Source organism: Anopheles moucheti, chromosome 3 (assembly GCF_943734755.1).
Source record: "Anopheles moucheti chromosome 3, idAnoMoucSN_F20_07, whole genome shotgun sequence".
Taxonomy (NCBI): domain Eukaryota; kingdom Metazoa; phylum Arthropoda; class Insecta; order Diptera; family Culicidae; genus Anopheles; species Anopheles moucheti.
This window is the reverse complement of record NC_069141.1, coordinates 16525034-16541469: the sequence shown is the minus strand read 5'-3', so window position 1 is coordinate 16541469 and position 16436 is coordinate 16525034. Positions and strand designations below refer to the sequence as shown.

The 16436-nt window shown below is 44.0% G+C and overlaps 2 protein-coding genes across 2 annotated transcripts in view; both read left to right on the top strand.

Annotated features, from left to right (window-relative positions):
- The first annotated feature begins 4576 nt into the window (after positions 1–4576).
- On the top strand, positions 4577–5541 carry LOC128304344 (RIP-like protein). The gene is made up of 2 exons (XM_053041521.1): positions 4577–4790; positions 4854–5541. The coding sequence occupies exons 1-2, from the start codon at positions 4668–4670 to the stop codon at positions 5346–5348; spliced, it is 618 nt and encodes a 205-aa protein (XP_052897481.1). The 5' UTR covers positions 4577–4667; the 3' UTR covers positions 5349–5541.
- A 749-nt stretch (positions 5542–6290) lies between these two features.
- The window catches only part of LOC128301649 (protein WBSCR14 homolog), a 41477-nt gene continuing 31331 nt past the window's right edge, over positions 6291–16436 (top strand). Inside the window, exons 1-5 of the mRNA XM_053038233.1 lie at positions 6291–6303; positions 7168–7886; positions 13224–13330; positions 15574–15647; positions 15757–15876. Coding sequence (XP_052894193.1) covers positions 7441–7886; positions 13224–13330; positions 15574–15647; positions 15757–15876 — 747 coding nt within the window. The 5' untranslated portion in view covers positions 6291–6303; positions 7168–7440. The remainder of the gene's footprint in view (positions 6304–7167; positions 7887–13223; positions 13331–15573; positions 15648–15756; positions 15877–16436) is intronic.

The window sequence follows — 16436 nt, the reverse complement described above, 5'->3', positions numbered from 1 at the left end:
TCCACCCAGATGCCTCCCCGTTTACGGGTTAGTTCACTTTAAACACACATTAATCATAACCCATCTTAGCCGACCATGAAGATGCGTATTGGGTTTGACTTTTATATTTACACACTCAAACACCGCAGGTGGTTCTCTGGATTCCCGAACCAACGGCAAAGGTACAAAGATGAGTTCCGTACACCCAGTCTTCCCACCCAAGCGAGCTGTCCAAATTGTAAGCATCAGATGGAACGAAGCAAAGATTTTCGATTGCTTACATTCCACACCGCACAGCACTAGCAAAGCTTCACACTGGCATGAGCGGGAACGGCACATTAGCTGCAGAAACTTCCCTGTTGGCCACACGCGCACCAGCTCGTCTCCGCGCTTGTTTACGCATTAGCGCGAAACGAAACCAAATATGTGTGTGTACACTGTTGGTTTGGCCCTTCCTTATGCGCGAACCGAAATGAACATATGACTCAGTGGTGCGTCCACCTTTGCGGGGAGGATGAGATGCACGTCTTCGCGGCAACACGGCCACACTGGGTTTTAACGGGCGTTTGCCAGGAAGTGTTCAATTGTTTGCATTAGCCACATTTAGCACGCACGTTCAATGGGTGGCAATCGCTTTGAAGTGTTGGGCACAAAATTTATATTTGATTTTTAACTGGCTAGTGTATGATTTTTGATGACTAAATTTAGACGCTTCTCCATTGCGCTATGACGCCTGTCTGGTTAGCATCTGCTGTTCTTGTTGTTGTATCCTCTTTGATGGTTGGGGTAAGTATGGAATGTGCCACTAATGGAAGAGAATACCAGTGATAGAAAGAGATTTATTTTTGGTGCTCAACCTAGACAATCAATAGCAAAATAATTATTAAAAATTGAATGAATTGATTAAATAAATACTCTCAGTAAATGCAAAGTAGAATGAGTTCAGAGTTCAATGTTCATTGATACGAGTTAGTTTGTCCCTCGTTACCGTTCGAATTTAGCCGTTCTTTTAATATAAGCTAATAATAATTCCAGAGATTAAAGGTGAAAACCGAAAAAAAGTCACCTCAACAACTGTCTTCCCAAAATTAAAAAAATAATTAAACAAGATAAACATTATTATGCGAAATCATAAATTCATGTAATCTAAAGAAGGACCAGAAGGAAAGACTGAAGTGGCTGTTGAAACATTTCTATTCGACGTAAACGATATCGTAATGGCTGATGTGACCTATTCGGCTCTAAATCAGGGATCGGCACACAATTCAAAAACACACAACACAAAAACAATTCTGTTGCGGTCAGACACTCCACTGTTAATGCTTTCTTATAAATTATGCAAGTTTGTTGGTTTTGCTATGGTAAGAACTATGTACTTTGAAATTAAAAAAAGAGATTCGTTAAAAGAGATTTTGTAAAATGAGATTCTTTATCGACTCCAGACCAACATTGTTCCCGATGGACCTTATACGCAGCTTCAATAATTCTCCAATAGTTTTGAGAGCGGAGAGTAAAGGCCACGCAAAAGCCAAAGAATGTCATTTATGTTTTTAGTGACCTGGGTTAAGGACGATTCAATAGGATTTTGATACATTTATTCTTAATTGAGAATTGACTGTTCTACCATAGTTGGTGGAGGTAAGGCCATATGGGTAGCAAATCTTCCAATGTATATAACATGTAGCACAATATACTTTGCAGTACATGTTGTACAATATACAACGTACCCTGCTAAATCGACACCATTTGCTACATCCACAGTAGCACGCACGTGAAAATTCCCAACAGCACGATCCATTTTCCATCGTTTGATTACCACCATCGGCCTAACCAGCGGCCATCACTTTCGGCATTTACAGACACACCAACGATATGCACCCAGAAACGGATACCCATCCGTGTGACCTTCCAGTGTTCCACGAACCGATGCGTAAGTCGGCATCGATGAAAGATTTTCTCCCCCGGTTTTTCCGGAAAGTGTACCAACCGATCACACCAAAATCGATCCACGCATATGTGCCGCGTAAACCATTGTTCCAATGGAGCAATCCCATCGGGCGAGGTAGGGTTGGTGGGTATTAGATTAACATAAATTTTACTTGCCACACCCTAACACCCAAACCCGCCCCCTTCTCTCGACACACTCTGTTCCGTCCATCGCGATTGCATTTCAAAAGCAATAAAGCTTTCCGCCTAATGGATCACATGTGCATCGTTTTCCGTTACCCGGTGTGTTAAGTGACCGGGGTTTCATCCGTTCAACCCACCCAATATGGATGTGATTGTTGTTCCAGCAATATTGCGCCACAGCACGGAGAATCTTTACTCAAAAACTGAAGCGTATTTACACCTACAGCAAAGACGGGAACGAACGTGCATCGAACGTGCAATGGAAAAACGACAGGGACTCGTAAATCCGATGTGTGAGCACAGATTTTCCCGGGTTTCGGGCTGCTGCCGTGTTTGCACGTGTTGATTAAGTATTTAGCGAATGTTTGGAGGCACGTTTGGGCGATCGTCCGGCAGACGGAAGAGCTTTACAGTGCCAATTGTACAAATTCAGTGCCAAAAATCAATTTCTGTACTATTTGAAAACTGTTTTTTATACGATCTTTTGTAAACGATCGCATTGGATCGAAGCAAAATGGGAAAGTTTCGGCGAGAGCATTGTTGATCGCTTTTTTCAATCATCCAAGCACACTCCCAACGTAATGCTATTGTCGAAAGACTTTTTCCGCTTTTTGTGAAAAACATAGTTCCGTGCCATTTGCAGCGCATTGCAGTCGGGAAAATAAAACAGTGAGCGGAATGGAAGTTTTGTTGCTATTTTTAGATGCGTTTCACATCGGCTGGACATACAACGCCTACGGCACCACTCACCGGTTGGTCCTGTTTGTGAGTGCGTACCGCTTGTTTGGCGAGCGAAGAGGAAATGGCGAGACGCACAGACGTCGTGTACGCGGCCCATTTTCCACCGCCAGACAAACCAAAAGGTGCAAAAGAATGCACCACGGTAACGCGATATGTATTGCACAGGCGTTCACGTGGTCGGGAACGAGCCGGTAAAACTTGCATGGCGTAATACTGACCTTGCAGGGTTTGGTGAAAACCTGTACCGAGCGTTGGATGGCGTCAAATGGGTAAAGTTCAACCGCTCCGCTTATACGTTTGCCTGGAGAAATGCGGGTCAGTTTACAGGAAGATAAAAATAAATATACTCGATCGGATTCGGAAAATATGGCTTTTGTCAGGCGTTTCGATTTGTTTTACGTTACTTCAAACAATCGTCCCTGGGCTGGGAGCGTTACAAAAGCTGCCATTCCCACCTGTTTCAACAACCGAACGATAAACAAAATGGAGTTTTATACACGTAGAGTAAATTGATTTTATTCAGTACCTCACTCACTGCTTGCATAAAGCAACAAAACCCTTTATATTGGTGTTTGTTTAAAGAACTTATAGAAAATATGTACGACAAACATACAATACGTGGGGAAATGCATGACGCATGTCCAGCCCAAGCATTGGCGTAATGCATCACATGCACAAACAAGTGCATTTAAGTGACATGTATGCACCTTTTAACACCGTAGGGTGCAAACTAATTAGAATATTCATAACATTTTCTTCTAAATAGCTAGTGAAATACCCCGTATTATTAATTTGTTTACAAACTACAATAATATGATTACATTGTGAATTAATTAAACTTCAAATATTAATACACCAACACACAACGTTCACATTCCACAATTGATTCGACGACTCGTGTTTTATCCATAATTATGCTATCGACCGTTCTATCAAATCACTACGAACAATTAGCCCAGGTTATTCATCCCGCACAACAGAATCACACCGCAATTGTGGCCATTATTGCACAGCCCACGGACACTACTGTACGTCGCACTTGTGCGAATCATCCGATCGGTTCCGCGGTCAACAGGTTGACTGGCTGACTGACTGGTTTTCCGAAAACCGAAACACCGGAAAGCCATGTGCTACCTACCGTGAGTGTAGCGTGAAAATGTAATTCACCCGACCGACGGAACGCCAATCGGGTTTAATTAGATTAGAAGCTACTTGTGGCCAGTTGCCCATCTGCTGGGGTGTGTATGTGTGTGTGTGTGTGTGTTTGTTTTTGCGTCTGCTGTAAGTAGAGCAGAAAGTTGCAACAATCCGTTCCTGGGTGAGGAAAAACAAGATGCAAGAATTACGTGCTACTGTGTAAAAACAAATCCCTTTTCGTGCTCCACTTTGTTGTGAAGCAAGCGTTTGGCATTTAATGCAAAATGTACTAGAAATAAACATTCTCTCTAATTATCTTTCAAAATGAAAGATGTTTGAATCACTTCTCAATATTTCCTTCTCATTGTTGCTTTATTTTATTCCATTTTTGCTTGTTTGTTAAAGAAAACCGTTAAAGTGCATTTTGCACAGTTGATTTTCTATTCAAACTACTCGAACAACACAACACCATTCATGCACTGTGCCCGACATCGGCACATTGGGCGAACACCCAGTTTTACCCACGCCAAAACTTAGCTTGACGTTCAGCACCTACAAAATAAAACAACAAATCGCTGTCACCCATCAAAGAGCCCGCGCTTCGTTTTTCGCTGCTGTAAACACCATTTTGTGAAACCTTTTTTAATCGTGTAAATCGTGTAATCGTAAATTAAACTGCCATGGAGATTATGAATCCAGGCCCGTCATCTCAACAGACAACGGTGGCCGATAAGTTACGTTCGAAAGATGCTGCACGGCGGTTTAAATACGGTTCACCGAAACTGGTCGATATGATGCGCGAGGTAACGTATTGTTGTTCGGCATGGAGACAATTCTCACCAACAACAGACAATTTCCCTTCGTAGAAATGCCGGATCCGTATCAAGGAAGCACGCAATGACCAGTTTTTGAAGAAACGTAACATCATGCTGGAGGAGAAATCGTTCCTGGAATCCATTGTGCGGGAGGAACTTTCCGAGCTGGAACACGACATAGCGCTGCAGGAACTGATCTACAAGGAGCTTATGGAGGATACGGAGCAGTGGTTGTTTTACGAGCAAGCGGAAAATTATCTCATCGATTCTTATGACACCGATACAGTGTTTTGTCCCATATGCGAACACAACGTGCTGCAGCTTGATAGCGAAGCCAAGCGGCTCAGCTGTTCCTGCGGTGTTCTGCTGCAATACGAAGGAACTATGGAAACGTTCGGCAAGCTTGTATCAGAAACGATTGCACAACACGCCACTCGTTGCGCCAGTAATCTACAGTTTTTTACCGAACCTGTCGTAGATGTAGATTTCGTCCAACTAAACGCTTTCTGTCTTGGATGTGACTTTTACCGCGATCTGACGAGTTAAAAGTCGCTCGTGAAGAAAGGTTATTTTGAGTTTTGTTATTTTGTACGCCAATCACTTTTAAAATCTTGCAGTCTATGAGTCCCTCTACGTTTTAATAAGATATTTTTCGTATTACATGAATCCATCTTCAAGTTGACGATTAGATGTAAAACTTTTGTAAAATAAATATGTTTGCTGTGTGTGATACATTGAATTGGATCTCCTTGCTTCATTGTGCTATTAGTATGTTCTAGCACGACTACTTAATTCAAGAAGAAACTATGCAATTCAAATATTGCTATATTTAATGGGAAGGACCGAATAGATCGAAAAATAACGTCTTTTCTGATCTCACATATCTTTCGCAAGCAATTCATAACCTGTACTGTGATGTTATTGATATCACAAAGACCTTATAAACCTTTAAAATCAATTTTAAAAATACAAATTTAAAAACGCAATCTCCTAAAAATATTGCGACTTTAAAACAGCTGCAGCTCAGTTTTTAGCTTTACAAATGCTCTAATATTTCATTATATCAAGTAAAAATATGTTTATCTTAATTGTATGTAAATTTTATGAAAATCCGTGTCATAAAATGTCACTGTTATTTGCACGTACCGCCCACGTTGTGCCCCGCATATGTACGTCACGCATGGAATGTTTGACAGCTGTGCACGAAAACAACCACAGCACACAAGCAAGAAAATGAAAATTAATCGACACTGCTTCTTGCCCAACAACAACGCAGCATAACTTCGAGTCAACCGAAACAACAGCAACGCGACGCATCATCCAATGCTCCTGCTGCTGGTTCCGTTTCGTGTACGGGTTGTACGGTTCCGGTTGCGATAGTTCGGTGTCTACCTGTCCGTGGCGCCATCGGTTACGCCATTCGCGATACCCTTACTGCGTTTTGCAGTAGTAAGCCCCGTTTCCTATTCTGTGCGAGAACCGAGAAACGAGATCACCGCGAGTCACGATCATTTCTACCCGCGTGTGTGTGGCTTTAAGGTTATCAATGTCGTCGCCGTACTCATCTTGAACAACCAAAAGTGTGTGCCTGGCCGGAAGGGAGCTCAATTGTATCTTTGTAGAACGCATCGTGGTGTTTTCCTGCGTAGCCCAAACTTCGAAAACGATAAAGAACGTAATCGAATGTTCCACGCGAATGTTTGGTATCGCGCTATCTTTCCCTGCGTCACCGTGTCACCATCGTCGTCACTGACGTGTGCCGGACGGGACCAACCGTTGCCCGAACATCAGTAAACGTTCCTGAGAACGGCATCCATTGGGGATGCGTGCAGGAAGTGGTTACCGTTGGTGCTCTTATTACAGTGTGTACCCCCTGCTCTAACACACGAGTACGTAAACGCGTGTGCCAAGTGTTTGGTATTGTGCAGTGAGAAAGATAGTGGGTGACACAGCGAATACGGTGCACAGTTCGCGGGATCGCCAACTGTAGCTGTTGGCTTTCAGCTCTCGGTGGTTTAAGCAGCGCCTCCAGAACACAGCATCGCAAGATGCCTGAATGGAGAAAGTCCTTCGGTTACATTACTTGCATTTTGGCGTGCATGTGTACACGCTAGAGGCATATCTCGAACTAATCTAGTAGCCTCCAACGTTGCTGGATATAGCGAAAATCATCTCCCCAAAAGCTCAGCTAAGCAAGCTCATTCCCAATCGTATGGGAATTCCACTATCAGTGCAATTGATCTGTGATAAAGTGAAAATACCCACAGGACCAACAGAACGTCCTGTTAGATTTTCTCAACGATATGTGTTAGTGTCCGTATGTGTGTGCATGTGTGTATTGGCAGTTTAAAAAAAAGTTGAAAAGATCCCTGCGGAGCTGTTTGTTTTGCTTTTGCGTAGCTTTTCATCGATGTCGTCATCTACGTGAGTGGTATGCGTGTGATGCTCGCGTTGAAAATGTGCCCATGAACTGTTTGCCTCGTGTACGTGGTTGTGCGTGGTGTGTCTCTTTGTAAGTGTGTGTTGAAAGAATTGTTTTGATTCATTTAAAGTACAAGCGATCGAAAAACTGCATCGCCGCCACCGAGAGGATCGTGTGTTGCTAAGAGAACCGTCTGGACAAGACCCTCCATTTGCAATGACTCCCGGACCGACAACCAAAATGGATCGTTCAATGGTGGCTGGTAGCGGTGGTGGTTCGGCCGGTACCACCGATCAGCGCAAGCGCTGCGGAGAGACGATCCACTCGGGCCAGTTTATGGTGTCACACTTCGAAACCGAAGGTGCTGAGGACGATGACGATGATCTGGGAATGCAGATGGAGGAAGTCAAACCGGCGGATCTCATTGCAACCGACAGTGCCGGTGTCATTCTGCCGGTGTCCGCTTCGGGTACCATGGCGGATGTGACCGCATCCTCTTCATCCGGTGCGCTGGTACCATTGGCCAGTATAGGATCGACGGAGCAGCCAAACCAGCTGGCCCGATACGTACCAAGGCATATCGGCAACCGGTCCACGGTATCGCAGGTCGAAATCGATACGGACCTTTCGACCGTATTCAATACGCTCAACGTTACGTACACGTAAGTTACCTGTTTAACAGCACATTTTTGAACCCGGTTTCGGTTTTTTGATTTCATTTTAGTTTCTTGTTTAGACGCCACTGAAGAAAAAGGTTCCCTCATTGATGAGTGCACATATTCCACTTGCTCTCTGGCACGCCTGCTAATGGAACCGGCTGATAAGGAAACGCTTAGACAAAGCGGATAGAATGGCCGTGTCGTAGACGGTTGGAAATGATTGGAACGGTACCGCTTATCAGAAGCGTTGGCATGAGTTTCAAACATCACCAAAAGGCTACAATAACTCATGATGCGTGTATTTGCGCTCGCTGGTGCAGCGCAGGGGCACAACCTTACGTTGGTCGCCCTTCCCAAAACAAAGCACGATTGCACTTCAGTTGGTCCGATTAGGATGAACCGAGAAGGTATTGCCCATTGCTAGAAGTGCCTGGCGGCTACGAAAGGAAAATGATTATAGGCAGCTTTTGCGTCGATCTTAATCGATCTACAGTGCTGCGTTCCGGTCCAAAATCGATTGCGCTTTTCAACTTAATCGCATTCGCGATCGATTGCTTATTGTTTTCATAATGCCATGACGTTTGTTGAACCGTCCCAGACGTTAGAGGTCGCTCTGTAGGGCAGGCGCTGTTAGAAGCGCAACAGGAAATGAATAGCACTTGAATGTCTACGTACCGTATGACTTAAGGTTAGCAAACATAACTTTTGCTTTGAAACTTTTAAAATATTGAGTGTAAGAACTCCTGGAGCATATATTGTTGCTTTGTCCCAAAATATTGTGCTCAACTTCAATCAAATTCTTAAGATTCGTGGAATGCGGAAGAGATTTTTGCTCATCAGAGCAGTGTAGATTGATTCATCTCTGCGTATTCTTATAGACGATACATATGAATTCACGAATCTTAAGGATGTATGAATCTATTAAGGATGTAGATTTCATATAATAAATTATTTCAATCTGTTAGACGATTGATGAGCCAAAATCATTATTAGACGAGCAAGAGTCCGCTTACAAACACATTTCTTGATAATTAAAACATTCATCTTAACTGGGGTCAAAAGAAATTCTCCTTTCTTGAAGAACATTAGCTCCGTGATGCCTACTTTGCAGCCATGTAGAGACAAGAAATAATTGTTTCCTGAACCGCAAGGTCCACATGAACGATGAACGATTTGTGAGTATGGGTTGAAAATCCGCCCCGGGGAATATACCCCTGCTGATAACCTTTCCTCCAGGCGGGCTGGATGTGGTGGATGGTTTAAAAACAGTTGTGGTACCATGCTACGCTGCCCCGGTAAGAAAGACGCCAACCTTCTTTCGCCGCCAATGGGCCCGGCTTTCGTTCGCTCAAGAATAATGTTACACGATCATACATATATTTATAACGCACCCATACACGGTGGGTTCGGGACCCGGCGTCGTCGTATCCCCTTACGACCCTACAACGATCCATCACAGCTGATGATGGTGATGGGCTGAATTCGGTTGTTTGCCGCCACATAATCATCCGGCCGGTGCGTGTCATTGCATCATCGGTTTGAGAGAATCACGGAAAGAAGAGCAAGAGAGACAGAAAAAGGACCCTTATCAGGGACTTCAACCTTGAAGCTGGGCGAGAGTGCGAATAAAATTATCGGTCGGTTGACTTTCCGCAATCGAGTCCATTGATACAATGGTACAGACCAAAAGGATGTGTTTTTGAGATCAAAACTTCCAATCCACTACTGTACTATATCACATGCTTGAGCCTAATTATATGTGCAAAGCAAAGATAAAGACGCTCGGTTAGAATTTCGCCATAATACTTCTGTTTTTCATCGCCAACCCACCACACCTTGCTCCCTTTTCCGATTGCGCAATTAGAGAGAAAAGAGGAGAAAAAAGCAATAGCTAGCTTAACAAACCGAACCGGATTGAACTGGACGCCGCGTTAGTTTGCTTCGCCACACCTCCAGCGACAGTGTTGTTGGCGCGCGATCGTGTGCTGTGTGTGCGCGCGCGTACGTCACCGCGTCAGTGCGCGTAAAAAAACGAAGCAATAAAACTTGTGTCTGAACTGTATTTTTAGGTCCGTATTTTGCTACCACTTCTAACGTGGGAAGCACACACAACGAACTCGCTGCGTTCTGTTGTCCGTCCACTGTGCTGTGCTGCTGCTGATTAGGGCTTCACGGGTTTGCGCGGTTTATTTGCACAAACAAATACGCGCACATAGTGTTGCGGTGCGCGGCATCACACTGTACACTTTCTAAATAGCGCCGAGGCGGCCTTTTTATCACGGCCTAACGGTGTACAACAACAGCAAATGACAGCTTGCACCGGTGAGATAGGGTTTGCGGATATATGGGAATTATTCCATTTCATAGCTTCTTGCATTCCAAAACGTAATGCTGTGACGATAGGAGGGCATGATTGGCAATATTGCAACGGGGGTGTTTCCACAAGGTTCGATCGCCCGGGAACAGCAAGGTTGTGGAGTCCATTGATGTGATGGAGATTATATTTTTAGCATCACTTCACGCCAATTTTCTCGTGCCGAAATTGTCTATACCACCGGCGTAACTAACACACTGCACCATAACCAAACAGTTTGTTGTTTGTATCGATTGCAAAGCTGGTACAAAGCGGTTTGATTTGTGTTATTTATGAGCTGACAAACCGCTTGATGGCAGAGGGTGAGAAGATGCCCCTGGCGGGATGGACAAGAATTCCGCACATCGGTAGGAAAATTCGTAGCAAAAGAGCATGATTTATTTTTACACTTTACGAGCCTTTAGTGCTACAAACAATAGTCACAATTCGCACAATTCATGTTAGACAATATTTCTCTGACAAAACTCATATTCAATGTCATCTTTCTGTGATCGAAAGTCATTGAACAGTGCAGTAATCTTCCATAACCGATTACCAGTGGTTCATATAACCTGATTGCCTCAATCACCTTCAACTGTTCATAGATAAGAACCGAAACCTAAATCTTATCTTACCCAATACAATAGTTATCATCCTCAAACGTGTAATCGAAGTGTCATAAAATATCCAGTTTGGTACGTACGTCCATTAGTTTTCATTCGCGAAACAATGTGTGAATCACAGTACATTAAAAATGTTAATCCCTGAAAAACATCCGCCTCGCTGCATTACACTACCGTTTCCCTTATTACGCATTTAGCATCCAGTTCCAAATGGCGACGCATTGCCATTTCTTCATCAAAACATCCAACTCGAATCGAAGTCCACTTGGTGCTTGCATACGGCGCACGGCGCTTGGATGCTGTTTGTATTCTCACGCTCGCGTCCTTCTCTGTACCTGTGTGCGGCGAGTGTTGAATGTTTTGGCATTGGCTGGCTAGTTGGCTAATACTGTTGCCTATCCCAACCGTAAGAATGTCAAAAATGCATCACCTCCCCTAACGAGAATGGTAATGGTACAAACGCACCTGCACCTTTACGAGGCGCCAGCCCACGATCGTGTACTGCTGCTGGCATTGTGTTTGTGCAGCTGGGTTTGCGATGTTTTGATAATAGCTGTGGGTGCCCTTTACCATGACACCGCACCGCACAATCACACCGAACTGCACGAACACGCCGTATCGCACACGACAATAGAACTGCATCCATCGGATGCAACACACCCCTTAAAGTGGCTACGTCATGGTGTTAGGGCGGTTGTAGGGTGTGTTAATCTACACAGAGAGAGAGAGAGAGAGGGAGGCAAATAAAAAAAACTTTAAAGCACAAGCACTACGACAACTTCGTCGCTTGGAGGCACGACTCACTGTTGGCTGCACGTGGCCATTATTGTTGACTTGAACTAACGGTTCCCGTTACAAGATCGGAGCTGAAGCACGCCATCCCCCGCGCTCTTTTCATTGTGCTTGTTTACGTCCGTTTTTGCATGTTACGCGCTATCCGCGAAGATGCGTCGAGTTGTGTGTTGGCTGATTGATCGGTGGTGGAATTAAATTACCCTTTTTTGCACGTGATGCACCCCAGTTGGTTGTTTTGTTAGAGTGAAAATTTATTGCTTTGCACTCTTGATCTGATCTTCACATTTACTTATGGTGATTAAAGTATCCTGTTCGTTTAATATTTTATTCTGGAATCTTTATGTTAAGCAATATTAAGCGTTTTATATTCGACAATAACTGACATATAAGATGAGTAAAATAGGGTGAACATTTGATTTATTGATCTATTCTATATGCATGCATCTCGCTGATTGCATTTCCTGATAAAAAAACAATAAAAAACCTCTTTTTACCAAAAGATGATCATAGGTGATCTTCATACTCAATATTAGATATTTTTAACGTAGTTTAAATGTTTACTTTTCAATGATTAACTAAGGGTACTTTTACGATAGCATTTGCTATAAGTCGCATAGTCCAAAAGTTCATCATCTCCAGCAGCAGGGTGACAGTGGCCCCAAATTGCAAGCACTCCACATCACTAAGCGACAAAGTAACTCACCACGCTACAGCGCGCTGGTCTAACTTTAGGCGTTACTTTTCGCCCGGCAAACACGAAACCTTCGTCATAACGTTCATATTTATCTCCTTATCGACCATGCTCTTTGCGATTGGTACCTTACAATGTATCGTACTAGTTCGTTCGAGATGGATATAGCGGTCCGTCACGCGTACAAAGTGTTGTCGTCGTTTAGACGTTATAGCCGACATTAAATATTTGCATCTTCCACCGGGAGCAGCACAAAAGAGGCTTCAAATTAAATAAATAAATATGTTCGTTAAACGGTTCCACTTCACACGCCTAATTATTGCGCTGTGATTAGGTTTAGGCTTCCGTTACAAATTGAATTCCAAATTAGACGATATAGTTGTTATTACAGACCGTGCCAAATTAATATCATCGGTGACATTCTAATTGCTGCTAATTGATATATGTTGCCAGTTTTTAGTTCGGACAGTTGAGGACATTCGCGCGTTAATGGTGTATGAAGCAACGTTAAACTTTGGCGCCTTTTTTCTTTCACTTCTTTATCGTAAGATGTTTTTTTTTTGTTGCTTAATTGCTAATGTGTGCGTGGTTTTCTTATCTTTCGTAATGTGGTGAAATAGCACTGGAAAGGGTTTTATGTTTGAGTGCTAAAAATGTATTCATGAAGAGGAGGAGAGAATTAGATTCTATCGAACTAAGGAGCCCATGTACGAACCCTGCAATTCAATTATATTTCTATGATTTCTCGTTGCATTTAATTATCCAGCAAAATTCACCACCTAGTATGGCTTCCATGTGGTGACGAATTAAATTTATTTTTATCTTTCCTGTCTGAAAAAAAGGTCGCCTTAACATCTGTTTACTTTCTTTCCTTCCAGACAAAAGCTGACGTCTCCCAAATGGAACCCTTTCAAAGGCATCCGCTTGCGATGGAAGGAGAAGATCCGCCTGAACAATGTTATCTGGCGCTGTTGGCACATGCAATGTAAGTTTCTGTTGCAGTTCCGTTCCAATTTCACTCTTACATCCACTCTCCCCACCGGAGCACCCACCCGGAGACTTTCTTTCTGTGGTGCACTGGACAAAAACTCCCATCCGGTGCCGCACCGTGCAATGTTTGCGGACGAATTTACCGATTCTACGTCCACCTGCACCTGAACCGCTGCTTGATTATGCCATACACAACAGCCGAGTCGCACTGTCTCCTGTATCTGTGAAGTGCTCCTGATGGAGGGGGGGGGGTGTTCTATAAGATATATACTTAAAATAAAACGCGCCCACATCGCAATCGGGCATCTTCAACCACCATGGCACCTGCAGTATTAGATAAACAATCAAACATCGCGTGACAAAGAGGGCTGGTTTAAATCTCTCCACTCTGCTGCCCACTGCTGGACCCTGCCCATGTTGAAGATTTAATCCATCTCAATTGCTGTCCACATACGCGCGTCTCCCCCCGCGGTTTTCGTGTCTCCCATGTTTCCGTTGCGGTTCCAGAAGTGGTTCGTTAGCGTCACGAATTCGCACGAATCAGGGTGCGATTGCTGAGCGATAGCACTGGGCAACGATACTGCAACGTACAATGTTGCATAAAATTCGGGAAAACACAATTCATGACCGTTATCACCTAAACGGCCAAACCCATTGCGTCCCATATCAGAAAACAGCCACCACCTCCAGCATGGTTCGATCCGGTTTGGTGCTAATAAACGAACAAAACCTGCTCTGCTGCAATTAGATGCAATTCCTGTCTAATCAACATTTAAATCCTTAGCTGTTCGGCCGAATGATGCGCGTTATGTGTGTGTTTTATCTGTATCGTTTTGGAATTCGCTCGCCGGAGAAGCAACTCTCGGAAGCATCGTCTGCAGGCATCTCTCGATGCCTTACCAACCATTGGCTTTGCCTAGGCCTGATAAGAAGTGACCAAATATCAGGCACCGGTTTCGGTGGAAGTGGTGCAGCAGGCGACTACAATCTCTCATCGCCTGAACTCGGCAGACTCGGCTCCTGCTCCCTTCTCTCCAGTGATGGTGATGGTTTATGCCCACCATCCGGAAGAGTTGGCTGGTGAAATGGGGTGGTTCGTGCTCCCGACCCCACCGCACCTCCCAGACAGGGCGGACGGTGAGGTGTACAGCAACAGCAAACGGTACTGTACACCTTCTACAGCAGATGGGTCCCGTTTGTGTGGAGGTTTGTGGAAAATTCTCCCCTTCGGTACGGTGGAGGAGATTGATGAGGGTCCCGGTCCTTCTCCACCGTGGACGTACACCAGCGGACGGGGCAAAGGAACGAGGTTTGTCTTGCTGGATGGACCGTAATGTGCAAGGCAGGTCGGGTAGGGTGGAACAGTGCCAGCAACGGACGTAACGTACCGGCAATAGTCGAGCAATCTTCGTTATCAAAAGTCAGGTCCGATGGATTTGAGTAACACCGTCACGGGAACACTGTCGACGACGTGTTGTCCCACTCGCAAACCATATCGCGGCTCAGTTCGCGTTCAACCGAAGACGGGATCGTCTAGCGCCGCTTTCAGTTCGCTTTATTTTTTGACTATTTGTTTCCACTTGTTCACTCAGAACGCATCGGAATTGATCAAGTTGTGAAGTTTGTTTGAGAAGAATTTTACTCGGCCGTGCTTTTGGAAGGGTTGGTTTTCTTTGGGTATTATCGTCAAAGCAAACAACCGCATAGAGCAACGAGTTGTAGAAACGAGTTCAGTCGAGGGTGAGGTGAGCGGGTGGTAGAGTGTGTGGTGTGACATGGTGTTGTGGTAGAGACCCGCATAGTAATAGGACAGAGATTGAATCAGAACGATTCTAGGTTAGAGCCGTGTGGAACAATTATACCAGTGTGGCAAGTGTCAAACATTGGAGTTGGGACGGGATCGACAACAAGCTTCTTGTTGTATCCCGTGTGTAGTGTGCGACTTCTCCTGTAGTGCTCTTCGCTATATAAATCACCGATAAATAGCCCTTTTCCTTCGAACTGCACATTAAACCTTCCTGCTGGCTTCCAAAGCTTTAAAATACATTTCACACATGGTACCGAAGATGGGCAAAAGAATTCCTGAATTTTGCGTCCTTCGACGCACCCGATACAAGAAGAGCCAAAAGAGACGCTTTCGCTTGGTAAATATTCTGTAATTCTCTGCATAATTCCAGTTTCTTTACATGATGTAAGAATGTAATTTTAACAACAATTGTCTTATTCCTTTCTTTGCAGTTATCATGAAGCGGAAAACTCTAGTCTGTCAGTTTGCTTCCCCGCTAGACGTAGACGTTCACAATACACCTCAGGTATGCTATCTGTTATATTTCTGAACAAGAAGTAACTCACCTTTATGTATTGTACAACAATTACTGTAATACTTTTATGTTTGCTTTATTTTACATTTATCGCCGTTAGGCCATTTTGCTTGAAGGAAAGTACTGGAAGAGGAAATGCAACGTAATCAAGGCGGAGTACAAGAAATGGCGACGGTTTAATGTAAATAGAGCATTAGGTGCGACTAACATTGTCGATACGGTAAGTGTCCCAACTTGTAGAACAATATTTTATACAAGTTCATTTAACACTCAGCAAACAGGGCGACAGGGTTACCGTTTTTATCATTATCTGTTTTATAATATCTTCTGTAAAAAAAAAACACGCTCTTTTTGTGAGGGAAACATGAGTTGACATTAAGCGAGCCTGTACCGTTTATTGCTTCCGTGGCCACGCTGTGTTAGTTTGTATGCAATGTATGCGAAAACTCGTTTATATTCCCATTATCTATACGCATGTTGCCAAAAGAAAAATCAGCAGATACGCTTATCACCAAACGCCGTTTATCAGCAATCAAAACTTCGCCTTTCATTCACAGCGATGTACAACGATTATGTGTGTGTGTGTGTGGGTTGTGTGATAATGCGTGCGATATAGATATTTTTATTTAAGGCATTTATACAGGGTGGTGTTTCCCGCTTTTTTTTTCCTTTATCGGCGCACCTCCAGTGACCTTGATTTTCTGCGTAAGGTGCTCACTATTCGTGAATGACGTGACGGTTTGAGTAGAACGTTCCATCATACCATGTCCCCGATAAGGC

What these genes read in the sequence shown, in the direction of transcription:
- LOC128304344 (XM_053041521.1), top strand. Translation starts at nt 4,668, where the DNA reads ATGGAGATTATGAATCCAGGCCCGTCATCTCAACAGACAACGGTGGCC. An exon ending in TGGTCGATATGATGCGCGAG is followed by an intron (nt 4,791 to 4,853) that starts GTAACGTATTGT and finishes TTCCCTTCGTAG; the next exon opens with AAATGCCGGATCCGTATCAA.